This window comes from Petromyzon marinus, chromosome 31, assembly GCF_048934315.1.
Source record: "Petromyzon marinus isolate PM22_M1 ecotype Great Lakes invasive population chromosome 31, UKy_Petmar_22M1.pri1.0, whole genome shotgun sequence".
In the NCBI taxonomy this organism is placed as follows: Eukaryota; Metazoa; Chordata; class Hyperoartia; order Petromyzontiformes; family Petromyzontidae; genus Petromyzon; species Petromyzon marinus.
This window is the reverse complement of record NC_133697.1, coordinates 7171331-7196974: the sequence shown is the minus strand read 5'-3', so window position 1 is coordinate 7196974 and position 25644 is coordinate 7171331. Positions and strand designations below refer to the sequence as shown.

The 25644-nt window shown below is 49.3% G+C and overlaps 1 protein-coding gene across 4 annotated transcripts in view; it reads right to left on the bottom strand.

Annotated features, from left to right (window-relative positions):
• The window catches only part of LOC116947737 (transmembrane protein 87A), a 31801-nt gene extending 6500 nt beyond the window's left edge, over positions 1-25301 (bottom strand). The window contains exons 1-13 of one of the 4 annotated variants that reach the window (XM_076071042.1): positions 25107-25300; positions 5296-5356; positions 4626-4717; positions 4285-4383; positions 3875-3928; positions 3695-3736; positions 3512-3559; positions 3106-3208; positions 2632-2693; positions 1975-2158; positions 1303-1402; positions 1055-1148; positions 403-474 (exon numbers count right to left, since the gene is read on the bottom strand). In XM_076071042.1, coding sequence (XP_075927157.1) covers positions 403-474; positions 1055-1148; positions 1303-1402; positions 1975-2158; positions 2632-2693; positions 3106-3208; positions 3512-3559; positions 3695-3736; positions 3875-3928; positions 4285-4383; positions 4626-4717; positions 5296-5356; positions 25107-25259 — 1164 coding nt within the window. In that variant the 5' untranslated portion in view covers positions 25260-25300. Of the gene's footprint in view, positions 1-402; positions 475-1054; positions 1149-1302; positions 1403-1974; positions 2159-2631; positions 2694-3105; positions 3209-3511; positions 3563-3694; positions 3737-3874; positions 3929-4284; positions 4384-4625; positions 4718-5295; positions 5357-25106 lie in introns of all 4 variants that reach the window. The other 3 variants (XM_032963793.2, XM_076071043.1, XM_032963792.2) reach the window with 3 other exon arrangements.
• Positions 25302-25644: the final 343 nt, after the last annotated feature.

Genomic DNA, 25644 nt, shown 5'->3' with positions numbered 1-25644 from the left:
GATGAATGAGTGAAGAAGTGAACATGCTCATGTAAACAAGCGCAATAGGTGGAAACTTACAGATTGTTCTAAAAATGCATGCAAAAAAAAACAAAAGTACACGTGACCTCAGGGAAAAAAAAAACTACTGAATACATTTTTTTTGTGATGTTGTCGGCAGTGGTGCACAATTACGAAAAATCACATTCGTTAATAAGTGGCCTAAAAAGGAAATAAAAAATCGGTGACTTTTCAGGTAATGGGCACTTCTTCATTTGTGCTATAAGTACCATTTCTCAAAAAACTTCTTATTTTGGACAATGAGGGCACTACAAATAAATGTAACTATGCAGCAACAAAAGCACATTAAAAAAATGAAAAAGCGCATACAATGACAAAACTTAAAACCACGAAAAAGGATATCCAGTAAATGACACAGGAGTCAATGAATGCGAGGGCGATATCAGAGTACAGGACATTGACGCTGTTCTGCTCCTACAAAACCAACAGAAAACAGAAGCGGCGAGTGAATCACTCAAAACACATGACACCACAATAATAAGTCGAGTTTGTGTTTGACATTAAACCCAACCACTCATCGGACTGGCAGCAAGGTGGATTCGTAACATCTCCCCCCCCCCCCTTAGTCATGTCATGCTGAAGGTTAGATCCATAATTATGGACTGTAAATTATTTCGGCACTCAGATGATGAGATGTAATATTACTTGTAATATAAATCATTTACAGCCATTTGTCAATCAAACTGCTGGACTGGGTCTCCTCCCACACCACTGTCGGTCAAAGGGGTTGATTGGTAATACTTCACTATGCTGGTCATTTCAGGGTTGGTGAAGAGGACAGGCGCAGGACCGGTTCAGATATCACTCACCACCGATGATAACCATGGCCAGGAATAAATCTCTGGTCCATGGGTGCCTAATAGAGTGCACGAACCACTGTGCCACCGCATCACCCGAGGTGTAATATACTTTGTCGCAAACGTGTTGTGCATCGCGTACATCAATAATGTAAAAGTAAGCAAAATGAAGAGCAAGAGGCAGCCCAGGGTCTTACCCCAGAGATACGTAAAATGCCCTCCACTGAAGAAAATATGAGGTACAGCATCCCCACGCCAACCACTTTGTACATCGTGGTACCCAGACGAGGTCTACAAAAACACGTTGTTGAACGGCAAGTTTAGATGTCAACTTTGTAGGGCAAGATGTCTCAACATTGACCAAAAAGGGGAGTTTAAAATCACACCATCAATACAAAAACACAATCTGATTTTACTAAGGAAACCACAAATCCAAGCGACTCACTTGACTATGCCATAGCCAAGGCTGACAATGATGACCAGAAGGCGAGCCAGGGTCCTCTTGAGGGCAGAGAGTAGCTCTGCAAACACTACAGCCCCTCGGACTGCAAATAAACCAGTTTAAAGGGTCGTTAATATTCATGGTGGTGGCGGCTGCAGCAAGAATACTTTTTCAAATCTCAGCTATTGCGGTCTGTGATCATACTTTGTGAAAAGGATTATGGATGTGATTGCAGTTTCTCAACAAAACTGAATGCAGGTGAGAGTTTATTAACATTGCAACTAAGTATACAATCACAGCACAGAGGTAGAATTCTACCATGGTTTCAGGGTGAGTGGCATTTCAGAGGTCTCTGATTTGATCTCCCTAGCATGGCAGTTGAAACAATGGGAACTTAAAAAAAAAGTTCCCATTGTCTGCCCAGAAACATCAATGGGCACACCAGTTAGTCGATTAGCAGGTTGGGTATGGTGGGGTAAACTGTAGGTACTCACACCTCTTCCAAGACTTCTGGCCAATGTGGAAGAGTATGTCAAATACCTTCTCTCTAGATGGGTTCTCCAGAACTTCCCCTTATGGAGGTCCATCTGTCAGCAGTGGTGTGAGAACGTAATCGCAGGACTGAAACTTCTAATTTCACCTGCAGAAATTAGTTCACTCGTCATTGCTACACACCAGAGGTGCCGTAGTAGTTGATGCTGTGGTACTCGGCATAGAAGACGGCCTTCTCAAGCATGCCGAGAAGAATGACGGCTCCAATCCAGAACTGGATGCGCAGGAGGTCCTTCCAGTAGCAGGCCGACCAGGCCAGCCATAGGGCACCGTACAGAGAGTACAGCACGCACATCGCGACATAGAACTAAACACAGCGTTGGGAACGGGGAGAAAAGAAAAGAGTTCGTTTCAAAACCCACACAGAATCGTCATTACATTATATCGAACTGCATTCACTCTCTGAAGCTGTTCCCCGTGGTTAGCATCTCACATTAAGACGCTGTCAATATCATCTGTATTGTAAAGTGTATACATAGGACATGTAATGAATAACCAAAATCAATTCTTACGTAGCTCACAATGTGTGCATCCAATAATGCGTGAATGACTATTTACTATGTGTATCATATGGAAATGTTACCTTCAGGCTAATGAAACCAATTAAACAAAACACGGAGACAACACAAAAACACTATACCAGCGAGTGAGTATGCAATTATAAACGAGGCAAAAAAGATCATCTTCTTGAACAGTGACCCTTCATTGTGACAATTAAAGTCCCAGGGTAAAATATATAGTTACACTACTAAAATACACAAAACACTTTATAATACTTACAATCATAAGTGGCCAGTCGGCAGCCGATATAAAGCCTTCCTCGCTCTTCATTTGAACTTGTACTACAATGAACACACAAGGCATTTTTAGGATTCACAAAAGCCCAAACTCATTGGATTGTGACCATATGAGACATTAGCTGTAGCTATACCATTTAAAAATGACAATTACATGCACACAGTGCAGAACTTTTAACCATATTAACTCTTTGAACTCTGTTGCATTTTGAAAAAGTGTCTACATTCAATCTAATCAGCAGAATTATTGTATTAAACAAATAAAGCCTACATAGTTAATGTGTTAATGTCCACATTCTGTGCTGTTTGATACTGGTCGCTGACGTTGTGGACTTTTGGGCCTGTGTTCAGCGACTATTTGAGAATATGTATGTTTGAGAATTAATAGTGAATTTATAGCTGAATGTATGGCTATGAGAGAAAAAATCACGCCAAAACATGCGACTGCTGAACAAACCGGGTATTTCCCATTCTGGCCCAACAGTTGTGTTGCTTTTAGGATGGATACTCATTATGAAGAGGTATGGCCCATCTCTCCATGTCCTTGTCAGCACATTCTTCTGTAGACATGTTGAAGAAAAAAAAATAATAGGCTTTAGCCTTTCTGGCAATAAAACAGGCGTTAAGATTACCAAACACAAAGTAGAAAGCTATTGTAAGGCATCAAGTCTGCATTAACCCCACATACTTATGGCTAAAATAGCAAACAAATATGTCCTGATAATATATGCATTGTCTTGAAAATTGATTGGCCTACGCCAGAGACAGCCTTCCTTATGGGCTTGGCTTATGTTGCCGATTCTACAACATTGCACACAGCATCGATATATTTTTTTGTATTACTAATAAAGTTAAAGTCTTACCCCGTTTTTGTTTGCGACTGTACTGGCCTTTTGCTCAATTTTGGAAACCTGCTGTCAGAAAAAAAGGACAATCGTGTGATTTGAGTCATAGAGGGCATTTTCTGTGCTCAAAGCAGACACATTGATTGGATATTTTCAGTTGTTACCCACTGAATCTATTTCAACATCTCAGGTTTGAATTACCTTTTCCTCCCGTTTAGTTTTTGTGGAATTACTGGCTTTAACCTGTAAAATAAGAAATAAGAAACACCTAATTCAGTCCAAGTTAAAACAAGTTTGGATTTGAACAGATGAATCTTAATGACTGACTTCTTCAATGATAAATTATGTTTGTGTGTTCGTTTACAACAGTCCAGATCTTACCGTGTTATTAACTGTTTTGATAAACTTCTCAAACGTTGGATGAGCTGCCATGCGCTACACACAAGAAACACACAAAATGTGTTCTCAAAAAACGCATTACTCAACAACAGCTTTTGCACTTCTCTCAGCAAACAAGTGAACCACTTAATTTCCACTCATCACAAAAACCTGAAAACCCACAACATCTCAATGTCCAGAAAGCAAGCTTTTGTTGAGAGCAGGGGGGTTGGGTTTAGAAAAAAAGTGAATGATTAAGTTAATGCTGTTGCCCCCATCTATGGGAAGATGATACAAAATTATAAAATGTTGTTATTGTTGCAATGAAGCTAGTATGTGGGTTACCTTAAAATGTGGGTTATCAACTATATTCCAGGACACACCTGAAATATACCAGCCTCCCTTCTGCTTACCTCCAGATTGAAATTTGCACAAGTCATCGATACTTGGTTGGTGGTGTAATCTATATCATCTGAAATCTTTTCTTCCAAAAGCAGCTTAACCTCCATATCCTGTTCAGAATCAGTGACACACCACATTGCAAGGGAAATGTCATAAAAATATATAATTTCAAAACGTGGATATATAGAAGACTAGTGCTAAAACAAGAGAGCAAGACGCTTTTACAGGATTATTCATGAGGTGTTCGGCTTTAAATCCTGAAAAGCAATACATTTTATACATGTATTGTACATTACTTTAAAACAAAGAAGCGGTGAGTGTTATTCATTACATTCAGCAACCACATACTTACTGGAATGTTAGCAATCTTATTGTAACACTTGGAATGTAACAGCATCCATTTCACATTGAAAACGGCGTTGGGTTGGCATGTTTTCTCTGATACTGCAAAAGAGAGAACATTATTCAGTTTTTTTTTCGATTTGAAGCTTTCGTGACTGCAAGGATTCATCTTCTTTCGGTAAAGTCAGGTAGAATGAGAATAAAATAATAAAATAACACAAATAAAATTCTCACGACGTTTCGGCCACAACGCAAGCGGCCGTCTTCAGGTGAAAGGTACAGAACTGTCGGGACGACAGAGCTTCAATGAACGATGTTAAGATTCGGAGCGACTTTTAAGCTGGTTGGGAGAAGTGAGGCACCTTGACAAAGGGGTTTACATATCAATAGCTGAAGGACTAGCTTGTGACTGGTCACGGAAATGGCTATGTTAAAGTCAAAACCTACACATCCACAGAGGCAACTAGTAATTTAGCATTGAAATAGCTAAGGGATTAGCTTGTGAGAATTTTATTGTGTTATTTTATTATTTTATTCTCATTCTACGTGACTTTACCGAAAGAACCAAAGAAGATTATTCAGTTTTGTTCTATATTAAACTCAAGAACACTGTATTATTGCTATTATTGTTGACCGAGTAAATACAATCGCGTACATGTCCACTGTTTAAGAACACTCACCCACTAGCATGACATCAGTGTTGTTAAACAAAGTCTTGTAGAAATGAAACATCAGGTTTTTCTAGAGAAAACACACAACATTGTGGTTAATATTTGCAATTACATTGTGTGGCTCTAGAGACTAAAACTGTAAACAAGTTAGTGGCTTATACATCAGCAAACACGTTGCAAGCAATGAAGATATGACCTTTAGCACATACGTGTTACAATTACTCATGTGGATCCATTCCTTTGTCAAACCACTGTTGAATGAGGGCCTCCGAACTTCATGTGAGGTGCGAGGATAACTTGACCATATTTCATCAGGCTGGTCAGTGCAGATTCAAGGTGGAGTGCAATTACCGTACTTGAGAACAGATTTAGAGTGCAACATTGGATATTGCTGCAATGTCCTCTGCTCTGCCTTCGCCAAGTGATGCAGCATAAAACATCTGTTATGCATGGTGGCCACCCATCCAAACACCATCCTCCGATGAGCACGGTTGGCTATGTACGGTGCGAAAGAAGTTCAACACACGTACACATCTAGGCTCAACACAGCTAAGCTTCTGAGATGGGTGACCACCATCTACATAGGCGGACGTGGTGCTATACACTGGTTTTCAGCAGAGCTGTAGTGTAGCAAAATGAATTGTTGCAAAGTACTTCTCCGCTCCCAATTACTGTACTGTATGTATGCTTCCCGCCTTCACCAAGCCACACTGACCAGCAGTGTGGTCATAAGGACCCCTTACGGTGTCAGGGAGGCCCTTAATCCAGCAGTGGACTGACAAAGGGCTGTACAAGTATATTTGTGCAAGCGATGTGTCCCGGTCACGGGTGAACACACCGGGGCCGACGTAGAGGGAACAATCCGTTTACAAATAAAAAAGCACTCCATTAAGTGAGGCTCCACGTTATACGGTAATGCGATCACACAATATAAATATAGATACGTGTACTGGATTGGATTGTCATATTTGTATTTGCTCGCTCGTTGGTTTTGTTTGAATAGTATTTTTACTCCATTGGTTTCGTGTATACGTTATCATTTTCAATTAAACGTGTGTTGACGATTGTGTTTTTTTTTCATGACTGTATACTCCGTGAGATGGTTTGAATTTAGACACCTTATAAATTGTAATCACTACACTGTATTCATATCCAGATTGGGAGTGGTGGCATACTGGTTACGGCGCTGTGTTATGAACTTAGCGACCAGTTCGTTTCTAAGCCACAACTTAAATCAGTGGGGAGTGATATATATTCAAACCGGCCCTGCCTACTTAGCTAACTTCACCTACACTCACTGACCAGCATTGTGAAGTACAGTATAGTAAAAAACCCATGGCCATATCTGTCAACCCATGCGGTTTACCCCTAATTCTTGTACAGGGAATATTGAGTTTTCCTGTCCATACGGGATACAGCTGTTTCAATACGGGCAAAAAATGTTTCATTTGTTTGCGTTTCTCCCTTGTGATGGGACTTTGTAGGATGAACGTTGAGATTTATAAGGGCACGCATGGGGTGACCAACAAGGTCCGAATTGTTATGTAATGAGGTAGGCACTGATAAGGGGTTGACAGGTATGCATGGATGACATGGCGCAGGGAGAGACTTTCTCCAGCCAGTGTGGATTGAGAACGGCTGCATTTTAAGTCGAACGATTCCACACCGGTTACACAACTTCGCTTACACGCCACGACGTTAGCCCCGTTGAGGATTACGATGAGGCCGCCTGCGTCCCGAGCTACAAAGACGCACACAGACACCACTCACACACAGACACCACTCACACACACACAGACACACACAGACACCACTCACACAGACACCACTCACACAGACACACACAGACACCACTCACACACAGACACACACAGACACCACTCACACACAGACACACACAGACACCACTCACACACAGACACACACAGACACCACTCACACACAGACACCACTCACACACACACAGACACAGACACCACTCACACACACACACATAGACACCACTCACACACACACAGACACACACAGACACCACTCACACACAGACACACACAGACACCACTCACACACAGACACACACAGACACCACTCACACACAGACACACACAGACACCACTCACACAGACACACACAGACACCACTCACACACAGACACACACAGACACCACTCACACACAGACACACACAGACACCACTCACACACAGACACACACAGACACCACTCACACACAGACACACACAGACACCACTCACACAGACACCACTCACACACAGACACCACTCACACACAGACACCACTCACACACAGACACCACTCACACACAGACACCACTCACACACAGACACCACTCACACACAGACACCACTCACACACAGACACCACTCACACACAGACACCACTCACACACAGACACCACTCACACACAGACACACACAGACACCACTCACACACAGACACACACAGACACCACTCACACACAGACACACACAGACACCACTCACACACAGACACACACACAGACACCACTCACACACAGACACACACAGACACCACTCACACACACACAGACACACACAGACACCACTCACACACAGACACACACAGACACCACTCACACACAGACACACACAGACACCACTCACACACAGACACACACCACTCACACACACAGACACCACTCACACACACAGACACCACTCACACACAGACACCACTCACACACAGACACCACTCACACACAGACACCACTCACACACAGACACACACAGACACCACTCACACACAGACACACACAGACACCACTCACACACAGACACACACACAGACACCACTCACACACAGACACACACACAGACACCACTCACACACAGACACACACAGACACCACTCACACACACACAGACACACACAGACACCACTCACACACACACAGACACACACAGACACCACTCACACACAGACACACACAGACACCACTCACACACAGACACCACTCACACACAGACACCACTCACACACAGACACACACAGACACCACTCACACACAGACACACACAGACACCACTCACACACAGACACACACAGACACCACTCACACACAGACACACACAGACACCACTCACACACAGACACACACAGACACCACTCACACACAGACACACACAGACACCACTCACACACAGACACCACTCACACACACACACATAGACACCACTCACACACACACAGACACACACAGACACCACTCACACACAGACACACACAGACACCACTCACACACAGACACACACAGACACCACTCACACACAGACACACACAGACACCACTCACACACACAGACACCACTCACACACACAGACACCACTCACACACACAGACACCACTCACACACAGACACCACTCACACACAGACACCACTCACACACAGACACCACTCACACACAGACACACACAGACACCACTCACACACAGACACACACAGACACCACTCACACACAGACACACACACAGACACCACTCACACACAGACACACACACAGACACCACTCACACACAGACACACACAGACACCACTCACACACACACAGACACACACAGACACCACTCACACACACACAGACACACACAGACACCACTCACACACAGACACACACAGACACCACTCACACACAGACACCACTCACACACAGACACCACTCACACACAGACACACACAGACACCACTCACACACAGACACACACAGACACCACTCACACACAGACACACACAGACACCACTCACACACAGACACACACAGACACCACTCACACACAGACACACACAGACACCACTCACACACAGACACACACAGACACCACTCACACACAGACACCACTCACACACACACACATAGACACCACTCACACACACACAGACACACACAGACACCACTCACACACAGACACACACAGACACCACTCACACACAGACACACACAGACACCACTCACACACAGACACACACAGACACCACTCACACACAGACACACACAGACACCACTCACACACAGACACACACAGACACCACTCACACACAGACACACACAGACACCACTCACACACAGACACACACAGACACCACTCACACACAGACACACACAGACACCACTCACACACAGACACACACAGACACCACTCACACACAGACACACACAGACACCACTCACACACAGACACACACAGACACCACTCACACACAGACACCACTCACACACAGACACACACAGACACCACTCACACACAGACACACACAGACACCACTCACACACAGACACACACAGACACCACTCACACACAGACACACACAGACACCACTCACACACAGACACACACAGACACCACTCACACACAGACACACACAGACACCACTCACACACAGACACACACAGACACCACTCACACACAGACACACACAGACACCACTCACACACAGACACCACTCACACACACACACATAGACACCACTCACACACACACAGACACACACAGACACCACTCACACACACACACATAGACACCACTCACACACAGACACACACAGACACCACTCACACACAGACACACACAGACACCACTCACACACAGACACACACAGACACCACTCACACACAGACACACACAGACACCACTCACACACAGACACACACAGACACCACTCACACACAGACACACACAGACACCACTCACACACAGACACACACAGACACCACTCACACACAGACACACACAGACACCACTCACACACAGACACACACAGACACCACTCACACACAGACACACACAGACACCACTCACACACAGACACACACAGACACCACTCACACACAGACACACACAGACACCACTCACACACAGACACACACAGACACCACTCACACACAGACACACACAGACACCACTCACACACAGACACACACAGACACCACTCACACACAGACACACACAGACACCACTCACACACAGACACACACAGACACCACTCACACACAGACACCACTCACACACACACACATAGACACCACTCACACACACACAGACACACACAGACACCACTCACACACACACACATAGACACCACTCACACACAGACACACACAGACACCACTCACACACAGACACACACAGACACCACTCACACACAGACACACACAGACACCACTCACACACAGACACACACAGACACCACTCACACACAGACACATACACCACTCACACACAGACACACACAGACACCACTCACACACAGACACCACTCACACACAGACACACACAGACACCACTCACACACAGACACCACTCACACACAGACACCACTCACACACAGACACACACAGACACCACTCACACACAGACACACACAGACACCACTCACACACAGACACACACAGACACCACTCACACACAGACACCACTCACACACAGACACCACTCACACACAGACACACACAGACACCACTCACACACAGACACCACTCACACACAGACACCACTCACACACAGACACACACAGACACCACTCACACACAGACACCACTCACACACAGACACCACTCACACACAGACACACACAGACACCACTCACACACAGACACACACAGACACCACTCACACACAGACACCACTCACACACAGACACACACAGACACCACTCACACACAGACACCACTCACACACAGACACCACTCACACACAGACACCACTCACACACAGACACCACTCACACACAGACACACACAGACACCACTCACACACAGACACACACAGACACCACTCACACACAGACACACACAGACACCACTCACACACAGACACACACAGACACCACTCACACACAGACACACACAGACACCACTCACACACAGACACACACAGACACCACTCACACACAGACACACACAGACACCACTCACACACACACACATAGACACCACTCACACACACACAGACACACACAGACACCACTCACACACACACACATAGACACCACTCACACACATACAGACACACACAGACACCACTCACACATAGACACCACTCACACACAGACACCACTCACACACAGACACCACTCACACACAGACACCACTCACACACAGACACCACTCACACACAGACACCACTCACACACAGACACCACTCACACACAGACACCACTCACACACAGACACCACTCACACACAGACACCACTCACACACAGACACCACTCACACACAGACACACACAGACACCACTCACACACAGACACACACAGACACCACTCACACAGACACACAGACACCACTCACACAGACACACACAGACACCACTCACACACAGACACCACTCACACACAGACACCACTCACACACAGACACACACAGACACACAGACACCACTCACACACAGACACACACAGACACACACAGACACACACAGACACCACTCACACACAGATACCACTCACACACAGACACACAGACACCACTCATACACAGACACCACTCACACACAGACACACAGACACCACTCATACACAGACACCACTCACACACAGACACACACAGACACCACTCACACACAGACACACACAGACACCACTCACACAGACACACACAGACACCACTCACACACAGACACACACAGACACCACTCACACAGACACCACTCACACACAGACACCACTCACACACAGACACCACTCACACACAGACACCACTCACACAGACACACACAGACACCACTCACACAGACACACACAGACACCACTCACACACAGACACACACAGACACACACAGACACACACAGACACCACTCACACACAGACACACACAGACACACACAGACACCACTCACACACAGACACCACTCACACACAGACACCACTCACACACAGACACCACTCACACACAGACACACACAGACACCACTCACACACAGACACCACTCACACACAGACACCACTCACACACAGACACCACTCACACACAGACACCACTCACACACAGACACCACTCACACACAGACACACACAGACACACACAGACACCACTCACACACAGACACACACAGACACCACTCACACACAGACACACACAGACACCACTCACACACAGACACACACAGACACCACTCATACACAGACACACACAGACACCACTCACACAGACACACACAGACACCACTCACACACAGACACACACAGACACCACTCACACACAGACACACACAGACACCACTCACACACACACAGACACACACAGACACCACTCACACACACACACATAGACACCACTCACACACACACAGACACACACAGACACCACTCACACACACACACATAGACACCACTCACACACACACACATAGACACCACTCACACACACACAGACACACACAGACACCACTCACACATAGACACCACTCACACACAGACACCACTCACACACAGACACCACTCACACACAGACACCACTCACACACAGACACCACTCACACACAGACACCACTCACACACAGACACCACTCACACACAGACACCACTCACACACAGACACCACTCACACACAGACACCACTCACACACAGACACCACTCACACACAGACACCACTCACACACAGACACCACTCACACACAGACACACACAGACACCACTCACACAGACACACAGACACCACTCACACAGACACACACAGACACCACTCACACACAGACACCACTCACACACAGACACCACTCACACACAGACACCACTCACACACAGACACACACAGACACACACAGACACACACAGACACCACTCACACACAGATACCACTCACACACAGACACACAGACACCACTCATACACAGACACCACTCACACACAGACACACAGACACCACTCATACACAGACACCACTCACACACAGACACACACAGACACCACTCACACACAGACACACACAGACACCACTCACACAGACACACACAGACACCACTCACACACAGACACACACAGACACCACTCACACAGACACCACTCACACACAGACACCACTCACACACAGACACCACTCACACACAGACACCACTCACACACAGACACCACTCACACAGACACACACAGACACCACTCACACACAGACACACACAGACACACACAGACACCACTTACACACAGACACACACAGACACACACAGACACCACTCACACACAGACACACACAGACACCACTCACACACAGACACCACTCACACACAGACACCACTCACACACAGACACACACAGACACCACTCACACACAGACACCACTCACACACAGACACACACAGACACCACTGACACAGACACACACAGACACCACTCACACACAGACACACACAGACACCACTCAGACACAGACACACACAGACACCACGCACACACAGACACCACTCACACACAGACACCACTCACACACAGACACCACTCACACACAGACACCACTCACACACAGACACCACTCACACACAGACACACACAGACACCACTCACACACAGACACCACTCACACACAGACACACACAGACACCACTCACACACAGACACACACAGACACCACTCACACACAGACACCACTCACACACAGACACACACAGACACCACTCACACAGACACACACAGACACCACTCACACACAGACACACACAGACACCACTCACACACAGACACCACTCACACAGACACCACTCACACACAGACACACACAGACACACACAGACACCACTCACACACAGACACCACTCACACACAGACACCACTCACACACAGACACCACTCACACACAGACACCACTCACACACAGACACCACTCACACACAGACACACAGACACCACTCATACACAGACACCACTCACACACAGACACCACTCACACACAGACACCACTCACACACAGACACACACAGACACCACTCACACACAGACACACACAGACACCACTCACACAGACACCACTCACACAGACACACACAGACACCACTCACACAGACACACACAGACACCACTCACACACAGACACCACTCACACACAGACACACACAGACACCACTCACACACAGACACACACAGACACACACAGACACACACAGACACACACAGACACACAGACACCACTCATACACAGACACCACTCACACACAGACACCACTCACACACAGACACACACAGACACCACTCACACACAGACACCACTCACACACAGACACACACAGACACCACTCACACACAGACACCACTCACACACAGACACACACAGACACCACTCACACAGACACACACAGACACCACTCACACACAGACACACACAGACACCACTCACACACAGACACCACTCACACAGACACCACTCACACACAGACACACACAGACACACACAGACACCACTCACACACAGACACCACTCACACACAGACACCACTCACACACAGACACCACTCACACACAGACACCACTCACACACAGACACCACTCACACACAGACACACAGACACCACTCATACACAGACACCACTCACACACAGACACCACTCACACACAGACACCACTCACACACAGACACACACAGACACCACTCACACACAGACACACACAGACACCACTCACACAGACACCACTCACACAGACACACACAGACACCACTCACACAGACACACACAGACACCACTCACACACAGACACCACTCACACACAGACACACACAGACACCACTCACACACAGACACACACAGACACACACAGACACACACAGACACCACTCACACACAGACACCACTCACACACAGACACACAGACACCACTCACACACAGACACACACAGACACCACTCACACACAGACACACACAGACACCACTCACACAGACACACACAGACACACTCACACACAGACACACACAGACACACACAGACACCACTCACACACAGACACCACTCACACACAGACACACACAGACACCACTCACACACAGACACCACTCACACACAGACACCCACAGACACCACTCACACACAGACACCACTCACACACAGACACCACTCACACACAGACACCACTCACAGACACCACTCACACACAGACACCACTCACACACAGACACACACACAGACACCACTCACACACAGACACCACTCACACACAGACACCACTCACACACAGACACCACTCACACACAGACACCACTCACACACAGACACCACTCACACACAGACACACACAGACACCACTCACACAGACACACACAGACACCACTCACACAGACACACAGACACCACTCACACACAGACACACAGACACCACTCACACACAGACACACAGACACCACTCACACACAGACACACAGACACCACTCACACACAGACACACACAGACACCACTCACACACAGACACCACTCACACACAGACACACACAGACACCACTCACACAGATACACACAGACACCACTCACACAGACACACAGACACCACTCACACACAGACACACAGACACCACTCACACACAGACACACAGACACCACTCACACACAGACACACACATACACCACTCACACACAGACACACACATACACCACTCACACACAGACACCACTCACACACAGACACACACAGACACCACTCACACACAGACACACACAGACACTACTCACACACAGACACACAGACACCACTCACACAGACACACACAGACACCACTCACACAGACACACACAGACACCACTCACACACAGACACCACTCACACAGACACCACTCACACACAGACACACACAGACACACACAGACACCACTCACACACAGACACCACTCACACACAGACACCACTCACACACAGACATCACTCACACACAGACACCACTCACACACAGACACCACTCACACACAGACACCACTCACACACAGACACCACTCACACACAGACACACAGACACCACTCATACACAGACACCACTCACACACAGACACCACTCACACACAGACACACACAGACACCACTCACACACAGACACACACAGACACCACTCACACACAGACACCACTCACACACAGACACCACTCACACAGACACCACTCACACAGACACACACAGACACCACTCACACAGACACACACAGACACCACTCACACACAGACACCACTCACACACAGACACCACTCACACACAGACACCACTCACACACAGACACACACAGACACCACTCACACACAGACACACACAGACACACACAGACACACACAGACACCACTCACACACAGACACACACACACACACACAGACACCACTCACACACAGACACACAGACACCACTCACACACAGACACACAGACACCACTCATACACAGACACCACTCACACACAGACACCACTCACACACAGACACACACAGACACCACTCACACACAGACACCACTCACACAGACACCACTCACACACAGACACCACTCACACAGACACCACTCACACAGACACCACTCACACAGACACACACAGACACCACTCACACAGACACACACAGACACCACTCACACACAGACACCACTCACACACAGACACCACTCACACACAGACACCACTCACACACAGACACCACTCACACACAGACACACACAGACACCACTCACACACAGACACACACAGACACACACAGACACACACAGACACCACTCACACACAGACACACACACACAGACACCACTCACACACAGACACACAGACACCACTCACACACAGACACACAGACACCACTCACACACAGACACACAGACACCACTCACACACAGACACACACAGACACCACTCACACACAGACACACACAGACACCACTCACACAGACACACACAGACACCACTCACACAGACACACACAGACACCACTCACACACAGACACACACAGACACCACTCACACACAGACACACACAGACACCACTCACACACAGACACACACAGACACCACTCACACAGACACACACAGACACACACAGACACCACTCTCACACAGACACACACAGACACCACTCACACACAGACACCTCACACACAGACACCACTCACACAGACACCACTCACACAGACACCACTCACACAGACACCACTCACACAGACACCACTCACACAGACACCACTCATACACAGACACCACTCATACACAGACACCACTCACACACAGACACACACAGACACCACTCACACACAGACACACACAGACACCACTCACACACAGACACCACTCACACACAGACACACACACAGACACACACAGACACCACTCACACACAGACACCACTCACACACAGACACCACTCACACAGACACCACTCACACAGACACCACTCACACACAGACACCACTCACACACAGACACACACAGACACCACTCACACAGACACACACAGACACCACTCACACAGACACACAGACACCACTCACACAGACACACAGACACCACTCACACACAGACACACAGACACCACTCACACACAGACACCACTCACACACAGACACACACAGACACCACTCACACACAGACACACACAGACACCACTCACACACAGACACACAGACACCACTCACACACAGACACCACTCACACAGACACACACAGACACCACTCACACACAGACACCACTCACACACAGACACCACTCACACAGACACACACCACTCACACAGACACACACCACTCACACACAGACACCACTCACACACAGACACCACTCACACACAGACACACACAGACACCACTCACACACAGACACACATAGACACACACAGACACCACTCACACACAGACACACACAGACACCACTCACACACAGACACCACTCACACACAGACACCACTCACACAGACACACACAGACACACACAGACACCACTCACACACAGACACCCACAGACACCACTCACACACAGACACCACTCACACAGACACACACAGACACCACTCACACAGACACCACTCACACACAGATACCACTCACACAGACACACACAGACACCACTCACACACAGACACCACTCACACACAGACACCACTCACACACAGACACCACTCACACACAGACACCACTCACACACAGACACATAGACACCACTCACACACACACACATAGACACCACTCACACACACACAGACACACACAGACACCACTCACACATAGACACCACTCACACACAGACACCACTCACACACAGACACCACTCACACACAGACACCACTCACACACAGACACCACTCACACACAGACACCACTCACACACAGACACCACTCACACACAGACACCACTCACACACAGACACCACTCACACACAGACACCACTCACACACAGACACCACTCACACACAGACACCACTCACACACAGACACACACAGACACCACTCACACAGACACACAGACACCACTCACACAGACACACACAGACACCACTCACACACAGACACCACTCACACACAGACACCACTCACACACAGACACCACTCACACACAGACACACACAGACACACACAGACACACACAGACACCACTCACACACAGATACCACTCACACACAGACACACAGACACCACTCATACACAGACACCACTCACACACAGACACACAGACACCACTCATACACAGACACCACTCACACACAGACACACACAGACACCACTCACACACAGACACACACAGACACCACTCACACAGACACACACAGACACCACTCACACACAGACACACACAGACACCACTCACACAGACACCACTCACACACAGACACCACTCACACACAGACACCACTCACACACAGACACCACTCACACACAGACACCACTCACACACAGACACCACTCACACAGACACACACAGACACCACTCACACACAGACACACACAGACACACACAGACACCACTTACACACAGACACACACAGACACACACAGACACCACTCACACACAGACACACACAGACACCACTCACACACAGACACCACTCACACACAGACACCACTCACACACAGACACACACAGACACCACTCACACACAGACACCACTCACACACAGACACACACAGACACCACTGACACAGACACACACAGACACCACTCACACACAGACACACACAGACACCACTCAGACACAGACACACACAGACACCACGCACACAAAGACACACACAGACACCGCTCACACAGACACACACAGACACCGCTCACACACAGACACACACAGACACCGCTCACACACAGACACCACTCACACACAGACACCACTCACACACAGACACCACTCACACACAGACACCACTCACACACAGACACCACTCACACACAGACACCACTCACACACAGACACACACAGACACCACTCACACACAGACACCACTCACACACAGACACACACAGACACCACTCACACACAGACACCACTCACACACAGACACACACAGACACCACTCACACAGACACACACAGACACCACTCACACACAGACACACACAGACACCACTCACACACAGACACCACTCACACAGACACCACTCACACACAGACACACACAGACACACACAGACACCACTCACACACAGACACCACTCACACACAGACACCACTCACACACAGACACCACTCACACACAGACACCACTCACACACAGACACACAGACACCACTCACACACAGACACACAGACACCAATCATACACAGACACCACTCACACACAGACACCACTCACACACAGACACCACTCACACACAGACACACACAGACACCACTCACACACAGACACACACAGACACCACTCACACAGACACCACTCACACAGACACACACAGACACCACTCACACAGACACACACAGACACCACTCACACACAGACACCACTCACACACAGACACACACAGACACCACTCACACACAGACACACACAGACACACACAGACACACACAGACACACACAGACACCACTCACACACAGACACCACTCACACACAGACACACAGACACCACTCACACACAGACACACACAGACACCACTCACACAGACACACACAGACACACTCACACACAGACACACACAGACACACACAGACACCACTCACACACAGACACCACTCACACACAGACACACACAGACACCACTCACACACAGACACCACTCACACACAGACACCCACAGACACCACTCACACACAGACACCACTCACACACAGACACCACTCACACACAGACACCACTCACAGACACCACTCACACACAGACACCACTCACACACAGACACACACACAGACACCACTCACACACAGACACCACTCACACACAGACACCACTCACACACAGACACCACTCACACACAGACACCACTCACACACAGACACCACTCACACACAGACACACACAGACACCACTCACACAGACACACACAGACACCACTCACACAGACACACAGACACCACTCACACACAGACACACAGACACCACTCACACACAGACACACAGACACCACTCACACACAGACACACAGACACCACTCACACACAGACACACACAGACACCACTCACACACAGACACCACTCACACACAGACACACACAGACACCACTCACACAGATACACACAGACACCACTCACACAGACACCACTCACACACAGACACACAGACACCACTCACACACAGACACACAGACACCACTCACACACAGACACACACATACACCACTCACACACAGACACACACATACACCACTCACACACAGACACCACTCACACACAGACACACACAGACACCACTCACACACAGACACACACAGACACCACTCACACACAGACACACAGACACCACTCACACAGACACACACAGACACCACTCACACACAGACACACACAGACACCACTCACACACAGACACACAGACACCACTCACACAGACACACACAGACACCACTCACACAGACACACACAGACACCACTCACACACAGACACCACTCACACACAGACACCACTCACACACAGACACCACTCACACACAGACATCACTCACACACAGACACCACTCACACACAGACACCACTCACACACAGACACCACTCACACACAGACACCACTCACACACAGACACACAGACACCACTCACACACAGACACCACTCACACACAGACACCACTCACACACAGACACACAGACACCACTCATACACAGACACCACTCACACACAGACACCACTCACACACAGACACACACAGACACCACTCACACACAGACACACACAGACACCACTCACACACAGACACCACTCACACACAGACACCACTCACACAGACACCACTCACACAGACACACACAGACACCACTCACACACAGACACACACAGACACCACTCACACACAGACACACACAGACACACACAGACACACACAGACACCACTCACACACAGACACACACACACACACACAGACACCACTCACACACAGACACACAGACACCACTCACACACAGACACACAGACACCACTCATACACAGACACCACTCACACACAGACACCACTCACACACAGACACACACAGACACCACTCACACACAGACACCACTCACACAGACACCACTCACACACAGACACCACTCACACACAGACACCACTCACACACAGACACCACTCACACAGACACCACTCACACAGACACCACTCACACAGACACACACAGACACCACTCACACAGACACACACAGACACCACTCACACACAGACACCACTCACACACAGACACCACTCACACACAGACACCACTCACACACAGACACCACTCACACACAGACACCACTCACACACAGACACCACTCACACACAGACACCACTCACACACAGACACCACTCACACACAGACACACACAGACACCACTCACACACAGACACACACAGACACACACAGACACACACAGACACCACTCACACACAGACACACACACACAGACACCACTCACACACAGACACACAGACACCACTCACACACAGACACACAGACACCACTCACACACAGACACACAGACACCACTCACACACAGACACACACAGACACCACTCACACACAGACACACACAGACACCACTCACACAGACACACACAGACACCACTCACACAGACACACACAGACACCACTCACACACAGACACACACAGACACCACTCACACACAGACACACACAGACACCACTCACACACAGACACACACAGACACCACTCACACAGACACACACAGACACACACAGACACCACTCTCACACAGACACACACAGACACCACTCACACACAGACACCTCACACACAGACACCACTCACACAGACACCACTCACACAGACACCACTCACAAAGACACCACTCACACAGACACCACTCACACAGACACCACTCATACACAGACACCACTCATACACAGACACCACTCACACACAGACACACACAGACACCACTCACACACAGACACACACAGACACCACTCACACACAGACACCACTCACACACAGACACACACACAGACACACACAGACACCACTCACACACAGACACCACTCACACACAGACACCACTCACACAGACACCACTCACACAGACACCACTCACACAGACACCACTCACACACAGACACCACTCACACACAGACACACACAGACACCACTCACACAGACACACACAGACACCACTCACACAGACACACAGACACCACTCACACAGACACACAGACACCACTCACACACAGACACACAGACACCACTCACACACAGACACCACTCACACACAGACACACACAGACACCACTCACACACAGACACACACAGACACCACTCACACACAGACACACAGACACCACTCACACACAGACACCACTCACACAGACACACACAGACACCACTCACACACAGACACCACTCACACACAGACACCACTCACACAGACACACACCACTCACACAGACACACACCACTCACACACAGACACCACTCACACACAGACACCACTCACACACAGACACACACAGACACCACTCACACACAGACACACATAGACACACACAGACACCACTCACACACAGACACACACAGACACCACTCACACACAGACACCACTCACACACAGACACCACTCACACAGACACACACAGACACACACAGACACCACTCACACACAGACACACACAGACACCACTCACACACAGACACCCACAGACACCACTCACACACAGACACCACTCACACAGACACACACAGACACCACTCACACAGACACCACTCACACACAGATACCACTCACACAGACACACACAGACACCACTCACACACAGACACCACTCACACACAGACACCACTCACACACAGACACCACTCACACACAGACACACACAGACACCACTCACACACAGACACACACAGACACCACTCACACACAGACACACACAGACACCACTCACACACAGACACACACAGACACCACTCACACACAGACACACACAGACACCACTCACACACAGACACACACAGACACCACTCACACACAGACACACACATACACCACTCACACACAGACACATACACCACTCACACACAGACACCACTCACACACAGACACCACTCACACACAGACACCACTCACACACAGACACACACAGACACCACTCACACACAGACACCACTCACACACAGACACACAGACACCACTCACACACAGACACCACTCACACACAGACACACACAGACACCACTCACACACAGACACACACAGACACCACTCACACACAGACACCACTCACACAGACACACACAGACACCACTTACACAGACACACAGACACCACTCACACAGACACACAGACACCACTCACACACAGACACCACTCACACAGACACACACAGACACCACTCACACACAGACACCACTCACACACAGACACCACTCACACAGACACACACAGACACCACTCACACAGACACACAGACACCACTCACACAGACACACAGACACCACTCACACACAGACACCACTCACACAGACACACAAAGACACCACTCACACACAGACACCACTCACACACAGACACCACTCACACACAGACACCACTCACACACAGACACCACTCACACACAGACACACACAGACACCACTCACACACAGACACACACAGACACCACTCACACACAGACACACACAGACACCACTCACACACAGACACACACAGACACCACTCACACACAGACACACACAGACACCACTCACACACAGACACCACTCACACACACAGACACCACTCACACACAGACACCACTCACACACAGACACCACTCACACACAGACACACGCCGACAGAATCCCTGCGGGGGAAGCACGGTGAACTCCCCGAGGTGGGACCGAGAGGGGAGCGACGGGGGGGGGGGGCGGAGATCACAGCCTGGGGTGGGTAACTCTCACCCCGGGATAATCCGTGGGTTTGGGATTCCAGGGCGCAGCGGCAACAACGACAACAACAACAAGGGAAAAAAAAGCGACACGGAATTTCTCAAGCCGCTCCGCGTCCGCGACTTTCAATTCCCCAGCGAAGACGCGCGGAGGACCCTCGGCGTTGCTCGCGCGCGATTGGACGACGGCCGACTCCCGCCGGACGGTCGCGACCAATCGCGCACGAGCGTTCGCCCATCCGCGCTACCAAATTCGCTTTGGGTGACGGTGGTGGCGAGGAGAGAGAAAAACCACCACCACCCCCCCCGTCTCGGATCCAGGCCCACGACGAGCGCAGCCGCCGCCGCCGTTCGCTTACCGCGTTGAAGACGCCGTCCTTCTTGCCGACCTGAGGCGCGACGGCCATGGCGCAGAGCGCGAAGTGGAGGAGGAGGACGGCGGCGACCAGCGCGTGCTGCGCGGTGCCCGCGGCGGCGGCGGCGCTGCTGCCTCTGCTGCCCCGAGCCGCCATGTCGGCTTCGTCGCGGCTGTGACGTTCTGCGCGTCACCTCTGTCTGTATTTACAGACAGCGGCTTGTGTTTTACCGTCAACCCACGTTGGTGGGGTGGGTGGGTGGGGTTGCGACCAAGAGTTGTGGGTGGCCAAGTTGGCCACTGACCAGGCCATGCGAATGATCAGTGGGGGCTTTGCGCTATGACAGTTGGAGCGGTTCGCGCAACTACGGAGCCGGGCGCACCCGAGTTCGATTCCCGCTCACGGCCAACACCGGTGACGATTATAATTATCTGAACCGGTCCTGGGCATCCCCTAGGTCGACTTGGCCTCAAATGAGTACATGGTGCAGTGCGTTAAACATCTGCCACTGGGGAGACAAAGGCGGCCGGGCGTGGTGCCG